At 45.4% G+C, this 13,362-nt stretch overlaps 1 protein-coding gene across 1 annotated transcript in view; it reads left to right on the top strand.

The window, feature by feature from the left end:
- Mtor (mechanistic target of rapamycin kinase) overlaps positions 1-13,362 on the top strand; it is a 105,841-nt gene that overhangs the window by 67,197 nt on the left and 25,282 nt on the right. The window contains exons 29-34 of the mRNA XM_060379085.1: positions 1,961-2,061; positions 5,227-5,342; positions 6,396-6,473; positions 6,670-6,777; positions 9,148-9,273; positions 9,344-9,475. Of these exons, the coding sequence (XP_060235068.1) occupies positions 1,961-2,061; positions 5,227-5,342; positions 6,396-6,473; positions 6,670-6,777; positions 9,148-9,273; positions 9,344-9,475 (661 nt within the window). The remainder of the gene's footprint in view (positions 1-1,960; positions 2,062-5,226; positions 5,343-6,395; positions 6,474-6,669; positions 6,778-9,147; positions 9,274-9,343; positions 9,476-13,362) is intronic.

Below are 13,362 nucleotides of genomic sequence, written 5' to 3'. Positions count from 1 at the left end.
TGTCCCTATGCTCTGACCCACACAGATAAATAAGCTAGATGTCAACCTCTTTATTTGTTTACTTAGAAGAAGTTGGGCCCTCTAGTGACAGTGTGGCCTATGTCCAGTCAGGCTTCCAACCTGGGCTCCTTGGAGTTTATGCTGTTTCTCTTGAATCAGCTTCCAGTCTCAAGCTAAACACTTTGCAGTGCGCCTCTCCAGAAGGATAGGTGAAAGAGACTTCTAGCTGTACCTTGAAACCCTGTGAACTCGGGTTTGCTCTAGCACAGTGCAGACCTGGAATGTGGAAGCAACAGTTTTGAATTTTCTCTCTTGCTCCCTCGCTGTCTTTGTAGGCTGGGGTTTGAGCCCAGGACCTTACACTCTTGCCAGCAATTTACCACCAAGCCACACCTCCAGCCCCTAAGAGGATATGTTTTTAACTGGCAGTAGGAAAGCCCTCTTCTTGTCAGACATGGTGATTTATGCCTGTGATAATTGGGAGGCCGGGGCAAGAGAATTGCCTCAAATTTGAAGCCATCCTGGGCTACAAATACACAGTGAGTTATAGGTCTGCTTGAACTACAAAGTGAGACGCCGTCTCAACAAAGTGGAAATCCTCAATCTTGGTGTGCCTCTGTTCCTTTTGTACATTGGGATTTTTTTTAAGTTGTATTTGTGTGAATAGATGTTTTGTCTGCGTATATGTATGTGCACCACATTCATGCCTGGTGCCCACAAAGGTCAGAAGCAGGCATTGGGTCCCCTGGAACTAGAGTTACAGACATTTGTGAGCTGCATATTGGTTCTAGGAACTGAACCTGGGTCCTCTGGAAGAGCAGCCACTGCTCTTACCACTGAGCCATCTTTCTAGACCCCCTGTTGGGATTTTTTTTCTTTCTTTTTTTTTTTTAAGTAAACTATTTTTTTAAAGATTTATTTATTTTATGTTTATGAATGTTCTGTTTTCACACACACCAGAAGAGGAAATTCCATTACAGATGGCCATTAACCACTATGTGTTTGCTGGGAATTGAACTCAGGACCTCTGGAAGAGCAGTCAGTACTCTCAACCACTGAGCCATCTGTCCAGCCCCTGGTGGGATTTCTTAAGCCCTATTGATATCTCATTAACTAGCCGGTCATAATGTGTGTGCCAATAATCCCGTCACTTGAGAGGTAGAGACAGGAGGATCAGGATTTCAAGGCCATCCTTGGCTACACAGTGTATTTGAGGCCAAACTGGGCTACACAAAACTCTGTGTCAAAAAACAGATCAGGGGCTGAGAGATGGTTTAGCAGTCTTCCAGAGAGCCCAAGTTCAGATCACCCCCACATCAAGGGGCTCGTATCACCTGTAGTCCCAGCTCCAGAGGATCCAGGGACCTCTTCCGGCCTCCACAGGCACTTACACTCACATGCACAAAGTCACACATACAAATACTCTTATTTTTTATTTGTTTGTTTAATTTAAAGTTAAAAAAAATCCTCTCAAGTCCTTTTCTACACTCTTAACAACTGTGCAGTGCTCTGAGGGTAAGTGACATCCAGGTGTGTGGCTGACAGCGCCTTTCTCCTGTACAGACTGGGTTTACCTCAGACTGAAGAGGGCTTAAGAGCCAGCCCTTCCCTGTAGCTTTGCCCTGAAAGTCAGTGTCTAGGGGTCTCTTAGCTTGCTTTCTCTGTAGACCTGCCACAAAAGAAAAAAAAAAAAAGACCCGAGACTGCACTGAGAAAACGGGAGTTACTTAGCATTTCTGAAGACGCCAGGTGTTCAGGGTGTTTTACATCATACAGAGTTGCCTACCCTGCGATTGTGGGCACTAGACCCTAGAAACCACAAAACAAGCAGTTCACTTCTGTTTCCAGGCTCTCAAGTTCCCTGTCATCAGCTTCTTTAGAGCCCCAGCTAACCCAAAGAAGGTTCATGGGTTGTAGAGCGAAGTTCTGCTAGCCTGACTACGTGCTTCTCTTCCTGCAGGGGCCAGCTTCACCAGCAGTGCTGTGAAAAATGGACTCTGGTTAACGATGAGACCCAGGCTAAGATGGCCCGGATGGCCGCTGCAGCAGCGTGGGGTTTAGGTGAGGCTTCCCCCGGGCACCCAGCCAACCTGGAGACTCTATCAAAGAAGGAGCTGCAGTGATGCAGGGGATAACAGTCTGTTGAAATGTAAAGGCCATTTGTGCCAATTTTCTTATGTCCCCCGTCTATCTGTTTTCACTGTGATTTTGACAAACTCCTTAGACATGGGTAAAAGTGGATCTTCGTAGGGAAGCCAAGGAAGACAGTGAGCGAGCTCCAGAATTGAGATACGGTAAGATATTACCTCTTCCAGGTGAAGGACTCAGGCCCACATGCCTGCACTCATGTTATACCAGTGCCATTTGCCGGCCTGTGCCTTGTGCTTCTTACTGACCTGCTATAAATCAGGGTTCCCACAGCTCCTCATAAATGTAATATGCCAAGGCACCTCCCAGAACTCAGGGGAACACTTCTCTTGTGTTTGATATAAAGAGTACAGATTAAGTAGGTACGTAGGCTGAGGTCTAATAAGGTCCACAGCACAACAGCATCTTCCTCCGAGATTGGGGTGCACTGTTACCCTGCAATCTATGGTGTGGTACAATTCCAGGGAGACATGAACAGACATCTGTTCTTTCTATATGGGAAACAACAGACCAAAGTAAAGGATGCCTCCAAAGTCCAATCTGGTGAGCCACTATAGAGTTCCTTATAGCAATATAGGGACCGTCACTTATAAGAACAGACATGACTCAAGGAGGACCATAAAACCAAAAGCCCACCCTAGCTGGGTAATAGCTCATGAAAGCTGGAACCTTGAAGCTCATGACACAGCTTCTAGATATTTAAACAGGTTGGAGAGCCTCTGTGTGTCAACATTTCTTAACTGCTTGGGAGAGAGGGACTAAAGCATATGATCAGTTTCAGGAACTTCCTGGAGCTTTTGGGTTTGTTTACTGCTTGAGTTTCAGAGCTTCCCAGAAGAATGGAATATCCACTCTCTTTTCAGAACATCCTGAGTCCTACAGAGCTTCTCTTAGAAATGGACTCTTTTATCTCAGAGGGAATTGCTGTAGTGCAGCAGCAGGTGGCTGTGTTGCAGTCCTAGTGTCTTGTTCAAAAACAGTCTAACCCCACAGGAAACCCCAGGATTTTAGGAGCTCCGTGACAGGAAACAGGAATGAACGAATAGATTTCTTTATGCCATGGTAGAATTTGACTTTGTGTTGAATAAAATGCTGGTTTATTTTTCTGTGTTACAAGTACTATGTAGAAGTAGTCACACATCCCCTACCTGGCTCTTTTGCCTTAGTCTTTCCCCTCTGTCTGCACTGCATGCCTTTTCACCTTATGATCCTATGTTGTTAGAGCACCACCCATCCTCCCCGTGTCTCAGATTGGGAAAGGAGAAGGTAGTTGACTTTCTGGCTTTTTTTTTTTTTTTTTTTAAGATTTATTTATTTTATGTATATGAGTGTTCTACCTGCATTTACACCTGCCAGAAGAGGGAATCAGTTCACATTATAGATGGTTGTGAGCCACCATGTGGTTGCTGGGAATTGAACTCATGACCTTTGGAAGAGGAGACAGTGCTCTTCACCACTGAGCCATCTCTCCAGCCCCGACTTTCTAGCTTTATTACTCAATGTTTATATAGGTCTTTCTCTACATGTGTGTGTAACAAAATAGTGTAATGACGCCCCATGTGCCCACTGCCTTCTCCAGTGATCACAAACATTTTAACCATTTTTGTTTTACCTGTTCTCACTGCCTGACACTCAGTAAACCTCCCTGCTGTTCCCAGAGTGTTAAATTTTTGTTTTGTTTTGTTTTGTTTTGTTTTTTTTAGATAGAGCTTCACTATGTGGCCCTGGCTGTCCTGAAACTCACCTCCTGCCTCAACCTCTCCTGTGTTGAAATTAAAGGTGCATGCCACCATGCCTGGTCCAAATATGTAGATTTTTAACAGTAAGCCCTAGTTGAGGCTTGGCAATTCTTTTTTGTTTGTCTATTTGTAATTATGTCTTGTGTGTTTGTAGCTATAGGCATGTGCAGGCAGGTGTCAGCAGGGGCCATAGACTCAGATCCTCCTGGAGCTGGAGTTATGGATGGCTGTGAGGCACCCCCTGTGGGTTCTAGGAACCAAACTCTGGTTTTCTGCAAGAGCAGTATAAGTCCTTAACCACTGAGCCATTCCTCTAGCCCCCCCACCTTGGCATTTCTTGGTGGGATGGGAGAGGATAGAAGGATGTAGCATGTGCAAAGCTTTCCGTGTGAGCCCAGAGCAAAGTAACAGCTGCTCACTCTGTCCTTTCCCCAGTCACAGTGCTTCCATGCTTTTCTGTCGTAAGCTCTGGGCTTTGTCCAGAATATCTTTTAAAAACAAATTGCTTCCTGAGGAGTCATCTTTTGCTGTCTGCTTTTGCCCAGAGGCATTGGTAATGGATGAACCAATAGTTGAGAGTGGAATGCTGGAAAATGCCTTGTAAAAACAACAACCCTGCAGTTTGCACCTAATGAGGCTGATATCTTTTCTACAGATGGTGTTGGCAGGCATGACATTTGATGCCTGCTCAGCCCACCAGAGGAACTGCATACCTCTTCTCTGGTGCAGCCATTCTCCAATCTAACATGACACGAGATCACTGTTCAGTGACCCAGCCCATCTCTCTGCTGTAATGGATTATTTTAAAATATTTGCTTCCTCCCTCCTGAGGAACGGATATTGCCTCAGGAGGCAGCAAACAATTTGTCAGAATTGAAAAGAACAAACAATTTGTCAAAGTCTGTCCTCTAATTGTATAATAGTCATTTTCAATTGCTTAAAAGAAAATGTAATTTTCCAGTATTTCATTGAGCTGTTAGGTGCTCATCTGTAGGGAAGAATGTGATTTTATCTTACCTGGAGAAGCTGGAAGGAGCTGTCCGAATTAACGAGAGGCAGCAGTAAGCCCATCTGATGCACTGGCTTTGCACTTAGCCCCTCTTCTTCTCTTATGCTACTCTCTGAGGTACCAGCCCAGACTGTTACTTGGAAGACAGACATGGCTTTGTTAAGTCAGTTTCCAGAATAGGTTGCAGGGCTTAGCAGGTACATTGGGCCAAAGTCCATTTGACTCGTATATACATCAAGCTAAATGCAAGTATCAGTGATGAGATTCGGTGCTGCCTGTAACTCAGCCAGCTGACCACCCTGATGTTTTCTTGTGTGTTTGTGTTCCTAGGTCAATGGGACAGCATGGAGGAGTACACCTGTATGATTCCTCGGGATACCCACGATGGAGCATTTTACAGAGCTGTGTTGGCATTACATCAAGATCTCTTCTCCTTGGCCCAACAGGTGAGAAAATGTGTATCCAAGACCATCCAGAAAAAAAATAAATAAATAAAGTTACTGTGTGTGACTCTTTGGTTCCTAAGCACATGTCTGTGTTAGTAAGCTATTGAACTTCAGTCATGTTTGGCCTCAGTGCGTAGTATCCCCGATGGGAAGATCATTAGCATGTAGGCCAGGCTTGAGTAGTGTTCCCAGAGCAAGTTGTAGACTCTGGCTGCTTTGGCAGTAGTTTCTTAGGTCATTGTTAGTCCTTTTAGATGCCTTGCATCAGTTCCCTGCCTAGTGAGAGGAGCGCTCATTTTCACCAGAGGAGGATTTGGAGAGCCAGTGATCTCCAGTGTGCTGGAGAATCCATGCAGAATGCATAATGAAGTGCTTTCTTCTACCTTGACAACAGACTGTCTTGGATGAGATGCTCAGTAAGTGATCTGAGCACTTCAGAGATGCCAACATAGTAATTAGTCTGAAACATTCAGAAAAAGAAAATTCCACAAGAAGGGTTTTAACTGATAGCACAGGGAAAGTTCAGAATGTAATCCTGTGGTGTCTTGTTTGCTGAAGTGCTCCACAGGATCCCAGACTCAGGTCTTCTGGGGGGGGTCAGTAACAGAGATGCCCATTTCCAAGGAGAGCATTGAAGAGACAATGTTTATAGGACAGGGGCAGCTTGGAAACCAGAGGTGATGCCCACCTTGGAGCCATTGTCATGTCCAATTTCTTTTCACAACATGACCATCAAGGAAAGCGAAAAGAAGGCAGGTCCCCAAGGACATCCCCTTACCATGCAAGGATGCAGTGATTCTGTCCCATAGCATGTGGGCCCTTTTTGCCACCCAAGTTTGTGAGCATTACTTTAGCCTCTCCTTGTGGATGCCATGTGCTGCTGCCTTTGATTAGACACTGGGCCATGCCCTTCTCTGCCATCTAGATTAAGGAGAATTTCTGCCCTTCCACGTTGAGTGTTTTGCTTCATCACTGGGATTGAAGTGAGACAAGGAACTTGTGTGAAACCCCAAATGCACAGCCCAGGTCTAGAGCTTCCTTTTTCTGTCCTAGTGCATTGACAAGGCCAGGGACCTTCTGGATGCTGAGCTGACTGCCATGGCGGGAGAGAGCTACAGCCGAGCTTATGGGGTGAGTGTTGAGTAGAGTCTGCACATTGTCTGCATCTAGTTTTCATGAGTGGGCTATAGAGGACACAACAGGTTCCTGAGACCTTGCTGTGTCTAGGGTCAGCAATACGCTGATACCAGAAGGAATGGTGCAAGTTCAGTCTGCTGGGTGGTTGTCTTTGGGGTAATTAGGTTGGAATGTGATCTGCTTCCGTCAGGCCATGGTTTCTTGCCACATGCTGTCCGAGCTGGAGGAGGTTATCCAGTACAAACTTGTCCCTGAGCGCCGGGAGATCATCCGCCAGATCTGGTGGGAGAGACTTCAGGTAAGCTGGAGACAACCCCAGTTTACACCTCTCTCTGCCCAGGGCCTGCAGGAGCACATGTGCCTCGCCCCCTTTTCTACTCTCCTCTGTCACCTCTACCCAGCAGAACCCTCAGAGGCTTATCACCTCAGCTGTGACTGTGAGAGAATGACTGAACAGCCTCCTTCCAGGCTTTTCTAGAAATGGAAGAGAGTGTGTTTAGCAAGTGGAACTTGAGAACATCCATTTGGAAATTGTAACGTCAGAATCACTAGTTCTCAGTGCTCCATTTGAGGTCTCCACACAGTGCTCTAGAATCCATACACACTTCTTTGAAACCACATGTGTGTGCACACTGCTCTGAAAACAACACATACTGCCCTGGAAACCACAGGCCTTCTGTTGTCACAGTAGTTTTGAGCTATTCCTTCTTGGCTACATCTACACTTAATTCCCACTTCTCTCCAGAGTAGTCAAGGTTTATGCCTCCAGGCCTTTTAAGTAGGCTGTGACAAACCCTTTGACTCCAGGCTGCATTCCTGCCTAGGAAGCTCAGGGTACATTCCACTGGACAGGAAAGAGCACTGGGCACAGTCATTCATGGCTCCGAAGTGAGCACATACAGTTCTTCTCCATATTTTATTAGTAATTATAAAATGCCCAGTGAATGTTTTGATGGAAAATTGTCTCCTGGGCACCAGAAAGAATTCCACAAGGGAAGCACTTCCCACTTGGCTTATACATACCCTGGTCTTTTAAGTGCCTGTACTAGGGTGTGGAGCTTCCAAATTGGGAGCTGTTGATCTTCAGACATTCTCACATGGAGAACTTAGAAATACCGAGTTGGGAGGGGCATGATGGAATGAGATGGAAGGGGAGGCTCGTGCTGGCCTCACTGAGTTCAGAGCACTGCTGTCACCCGGACCCTGTCTTGAGACAACAAGATGCTTTTCAGCCTACAGGGAGCTAACTGATTGCAGCATGTGGGAGAAGCTAGCTGATGGTGAGAAATAACTAAAACAATTACTCAGTGTACTTTTTCCTGTTTTCCTAACTTTCCAAATCAACCTCATGGGCTGAGAAGCTGTTATCCATGGCTGGAAAAGAGTTGCCCTGATAGAAACTTGGCTAAGGAAGATGGCATGCAGTCAAAACACTCAGTGAGCTTCAGGGGCTGGAAAGCTGCCATGTTTGTGGTCAAGTCATTTCAGATGCTTAAAACCACTGTTTGCCACAGGGCAGTTGAAGAGGTCAGGCTTAGCTCCATGTCTTTTTGCCTCAGATTCCCAGGTCAGATCTGTGTACCCTGCCACACCCAGAAGCCACAGGTCACTATCACTGGGTTTTGGGTTTGAGGATTTCACACATGAGGTGGCAGATATCAAAAACTCATCTCCTTCCGGAGTGTGACTTTTATCAGCAAGTTTATCAGAAAAGTTCTCTTACCACCTAGCAATCATTTGGTACAAAAATCAGTGTCAGGTAGGATGATGTCTCGGTTATAAAGGTGCTTGCTACCAAGCCTGGTGTCCTGAGTCTGATTCCCTGGGACCTATGTGATAGAAGGAGCGAGCGAGCCCAGCATGGTGGTAGATCTTTGTGAAGCCAAGGCCAGCCTGATCTACATAAGTGAGTTCCAGGACAGCCAGGGCTACAGAAAGAGACCCTGTCTCAAAAACAAAAGGGCAAGTGAAACAGAACATTTACTTTGAATTCACAACTCAGGACCTGAGAGATGAATCAGTTGGTGAACAGTCATGAAGACTGGGCTTTGATGACCCCAGCACCATGTGAAAAGCTAGATGGGGTAGCCTGCACCTGGAATCCCAGCACTGGGGAGACAAGAGACAGGAGCATCCATCTTGGACAATCAGTCTAGCTGAGTCAGTGAGCTCAAGGTTCAGGTAAACACTGTCCTAGAAAATAAGGTATGAGAAGCAGTTGAGAAATGGTACCCAGAGTTGAGCTGAACACACACACACACACACACACACACACACTACGTTGGAAATAGCAAAATGGCTTAACAAATAAAAGTGCCTTCTGCCATTCCTGCTTGCCTGATTTCAGTCTGCAGAATCTACATGGTAGATTAGATGTTTAAAAAGAATACATTATTCACAACCAACAAAGAAATTTAAATAATTTAGTTTGCCCTTTACCACAGTCCTGTGGAGTGATACTGTTTTCATTCTGTCCACAGATGAGTCAGAAAGGTTAAGTAACTTCCCCAGGACCCGGCTTCAGGCACCGCACCCTACTGCCTCCCTAACTGTTGATAGGCCCCGAGGAGGCAGTTCCTTCATTTCATTTCAGAGAAGACATGGCTGTTGCTGTGGGACTTCAGGTGGAGCACAGAGTCGATCTAACCCTTGTTTCTGAATGATCCAGGGCTGCCAGCGCATTGTAGAGGACTGGCAGAAAATCCTCATGGTCCGGTCACTTGTGGTCAGTCCGCACGAGGACATGAGAACCTGGCTCAAGTATGCAAGCCTGTGTGGCAAGAGCGGCAGACTGGTGAGTAACCCCCGACCCCAGGGTGGTGCCCGTCCTGGCTCTGTGTGTGACTTGCGCTCTTGTTTTTAAGGCTCTTGCTCATAAAACCTTAGTGTTGCTCTTGGGAGTTGATCCATCTCGGCAACTTGACCATCCTCTGCCAACAGTTCACCCTCAAGTGACCTATGCCTACATGAAAAACATGTGGAAAAGTGCCCGCAAGGTATGTTCCCTACCCACCCCACAGAGGCCACCCGATGTGTTCCTTGCCAGAAGGCTTCATTGTCCTTACCACCTGCCTACAGTGTCGGGGCCTCTTCCAGTTTCACAGTGTGACTCACAGCCAGGTACAGACGTATGAACATACCTTTGGTCAAACCAATGCATTGTCACAGTTGTAGTAGTTAGTATCTGAAAAGTGCTGGGCCCTGAGAGAAGGCCGACCACTTGGCACTGAAGTCCCATCTTCATGAAATCACAGACTAGAGCTTTTATAAGACCAACCAGGCTTCCTTCTCAGACTTCTGGTCTCCTTTCTTGTCATCAGTCTGGACTCAAATGCTGGGAGAATTGCTTCAACAAGTAGAGGAAGTTTTCCTGAAGCCAGTGTAGAATTCCTCCTTGTTTACAGTCAGGGGAAACAGATGTGCTCTTGTTTTTTGTTTTGAAACAATTTCTGCATGATGGTGGCAGTTTACAAATACAGGCCTTGAAAGCAAGATCATACCTGTTTGGGGTCCCCCATCCTTCTCAAAAGGAGAACAACTCAGCCTTCTGTCCCTACTGCAGTCTTGAAATGGATCCCTTAAGGTCCTTGACTGGTGTGACTTTGAGTGCCACCCAGAATGAAATCATAGCCAGGCGTCTGCTCTTTAGCTCGGCTTTGCCTCCTTGCTAACAGCCCTGTCTTCCCAGTGTGTGACTTGGGGGTTCCTTTTGTCTTCAATCTCTGAGCCTTTTAGCACAGAGCAGTTCTGAGTCAAAGCCTAACCTCCTGTAAGTTTTAGGTGAGCCTGATACACAGAGCAAGTTCCAAGACAGCTGAGGCAACATTAAGATAAAATTAAAAAAAAAAAAAAGGAAGAAATTGAAACTATTTGGATGGCCTGCAATACTGTAACATATAGCATGTGGGCTCTAGATACCTGGAGCCAGAGCTCCTGCTGTGGTTCTTGCTGCTTGCTTGAGGACACTGAGTTCACAGTCCTCTTTCAGTGGTTAGTCTTGTCAGTTCTCCTCACTTTCTTTTTACACACTGAAGTCTGCTTAGCGTAGCCCTCCTAGAAAAAGGCTATAGAGACACCTGGCTCACCTGTCTGGGAAACTGTCCTGTCATTCAGGCTCTGGCTTAAATTTGTTCTCTCTCTCTCTTTCTTATTTATTTTTCTGTTTGTTTTTACTTTTTAATTTATTCTTAAATAATTTCACACATGTATACAATGTATGATGACCCAGCTCACCCCTACCTTTTCCCATACCCCTACCAGTCCAGTTTACCCCCTTCTCCCCAGGAATCCTCACATTTGTGTCTGTTTTGTGACCCACTGAGTTTAGCCATGGCAGTATGCAGCTGTGTGTGGCCCAACAGGGAGTACCCAGCTGTAGGCAGTGATCCCCCTCTGCAGAATCTATTAATAACCAATTGTTCAAAACTAAAGGGTAGGGCCCAGTGAGCCCGTCCCCTTTTCACAACTAATTGATGATAGGGCCAAACCTGGGTGGACGCAGGGCAGATAGCCACGGTTGCTGTGAGTTGATTTTCATGATGTTTATGTCAAAACTAAAGGGTGCATCTCATAGCCTCTCACTGTTACGTAGTGTTCTTGCTTGTACATACTTCCCTACTCTTCTTCCACAGCATGCGCTAAGCCTAAGGGGGAGAGGAGTAAATATCCAGTTAGGACTGAACCCATAGCCACCACTTACTTTCAGCATTTTGGGATGCTGAGTCTCAGCATTTGAAGGAGAGGTTTTTCCAATGAAGGCTGAAAGCAGCTTTCGTAAGGTGTGGCTGTAAGCATAAATACTTAGAAGGTGTTTGATTGCTAAGTCAGCTTTGCCCAGAAGGACAAATGCCATATGTTATTATGTGACAGTCTCACTGTATTCTAGACTGGCCTTGAATTCTTTCCTTTATTTATTCTATTTTTTTTTTTTTTACATTTATTTAATGTGTATATTTGTACATGTATGTGTGGAAGTCACAGGGCAGCTTACAAGAATTATTTCTTTCATTCTACCAGCTGAGTTCTAGGAATGAAACTCAGGTTGTGTGTGTGTGTGTGTGTTTAACTGCCTTTACCCTCAGAGTCATCCTGAGACTTGGCCTACAATTCCTAATCTCTCTGCCTTCAGTGTCCAGGACTGGAGTTCCAGGCGTGTTCCACCATGCACTATTTTTATCCATAATTGGTCGAATCCCAGAATATGGAATCCGTAGATAATTGTCTGTCCCTTTACAAGGAGAAAAAGATGACTCCTACATCAGAGGGGTAGACTAGAAAGCACAGGTTTTCTACATTTTGTGTGTGTGTGTGTGTATACGTACAAGCATACATGTGCAATGCACATGCTATGGTACACATGTGGAGGACAATTTTCAGGGTTAGTTTTTTCCTTCCACCACGTAGATCCTGGGGGTCACACTCTGGTTGTCAGGCTTGCTGGCAGGCACCATTTTTTACCCACAGAGCTACCCCACTGGCCCAGGGCACAAGTTTTCAGTGAATACATACGGAGTGATGCTTTAACCAGGACAAGGAAGCAGACTGCTCTAACCCATCATCCAACCAGGAGTTTTGACTGTGAGAGATGCTACTAACAACTGGGATGAATTGGAACTCTTTGGAAAGCTGAGGCATGAGGAAGCATAACAAAACTCCCATCTTAAAAGGAACAAAAGAAATAAAGAAATCCTATCTGTAGCACCATGAAGCAAGCTGAAAACATTACGTTACACAAAGTAAGCCAGAAACAGATTCTAGAGTTCCACAGCACAGTGTGGTGCCTGTCGCTTACAAGAAGTGAGAGTATGTTTTAGAAAGTGCCAAAAGCAGATGTTCCCAACACAGAACGATAAATGTTTAATGAGATAGCGGTGTCAAATACCTGATTTAACTATTGCTTATTATGTGCATCAATTAAAAATAAATTAATTAGGGTGGTAGTAGCACACACCCTTAAATTCCAGACCTTGGGAAGCGGGGGCAGGAGATCTCTGTGGGTTCAAAGCCAGTCTGGTCCACATAGTGAGTTTCAGAACAGCCAGAGCTACAAAGAGAGACCTTGTCTCAAAAGAAAAATAAATTTTAAAAAAATTAATGAATTAAAAATAGACTAAGGGGTCAGATGTGGTGGCACACGTCTGTAATCCCAGCACTCAGGGAGGCAGGGGCAGGCAGATTGTTGTGAGCTTGAGGCCAGCCTGGTCTACCATGTGAGTCTAAGACAGGCAAGGCTATACAGAGAAACCCTGTCTTGAAAAACCAAAAGAAAAAAAATAGACTAAGGGTATACCTGGAGAATAGAGCATATGTTTAGCATGTGTGAGGCCCTGTGTTAATCCTCAGTATCATACTTTTTATTTATTTTTAGATTTTTAGTTATTTTATTTGTGTGGATGATTTGCGTGCATGTTTTTCTATGTGTATGCCTATGTGTATGTTTTCACGTGTATGCCTGTTGCCCAGAGAAGTCAGAAAAGGGTTTTGGATCTTCTGGACCTTGAGTTCCAAGTGATTGTGAACTACCATGAGGGTGCTGGGAACTGAACCTAAATCCTCTCTTCAAGGACAACAAGTGCTCTTAACCACTGAGCCATGCCTGCAGTCCACAACACCAGAGTTTCATTGGAGCAGAATTCACAAACCCTGCTGTAGTCTACCTTCTGACTCTGGTTGCTGGGCACTAAGGATATTGTGGAGGAGCAGCATCACTCAGGCAGGGGCCTGCATCCACCAGGCTGTGCTCACAGGGCACTTATTTGCTGTGGACTCCAGAAATTTTTGTTTTGTTTTTGTTTTTTGAGGCATAGTCTGTGAAGACCAGGCTGACTTCAAACTTTAGTTCTCCTGCCTCAGCCTCCCAAACGCTCTGAGATCAGAGGCATAT

Source organism: Meriones unguiculatus, chromosome 3 (genome assembly GCF_030254825.1).
Source record: "Meriones unguiculatus strain TT.TT164.6M chromosome 3, Bangor_MerUng_6.1, whole genome shotgun sequence".
Lineage (NCBI taxonomy): Eukaryota > Metazoa > Chordata > Mammalia > Rodentia > Muridae > Meriones > Meriones unguiculatus.
The sequence above is the reverse complement of the archived record's forward strand: the minus strand, read 5'-3'. Positions and strand labels throughout refer to the sequence as shown.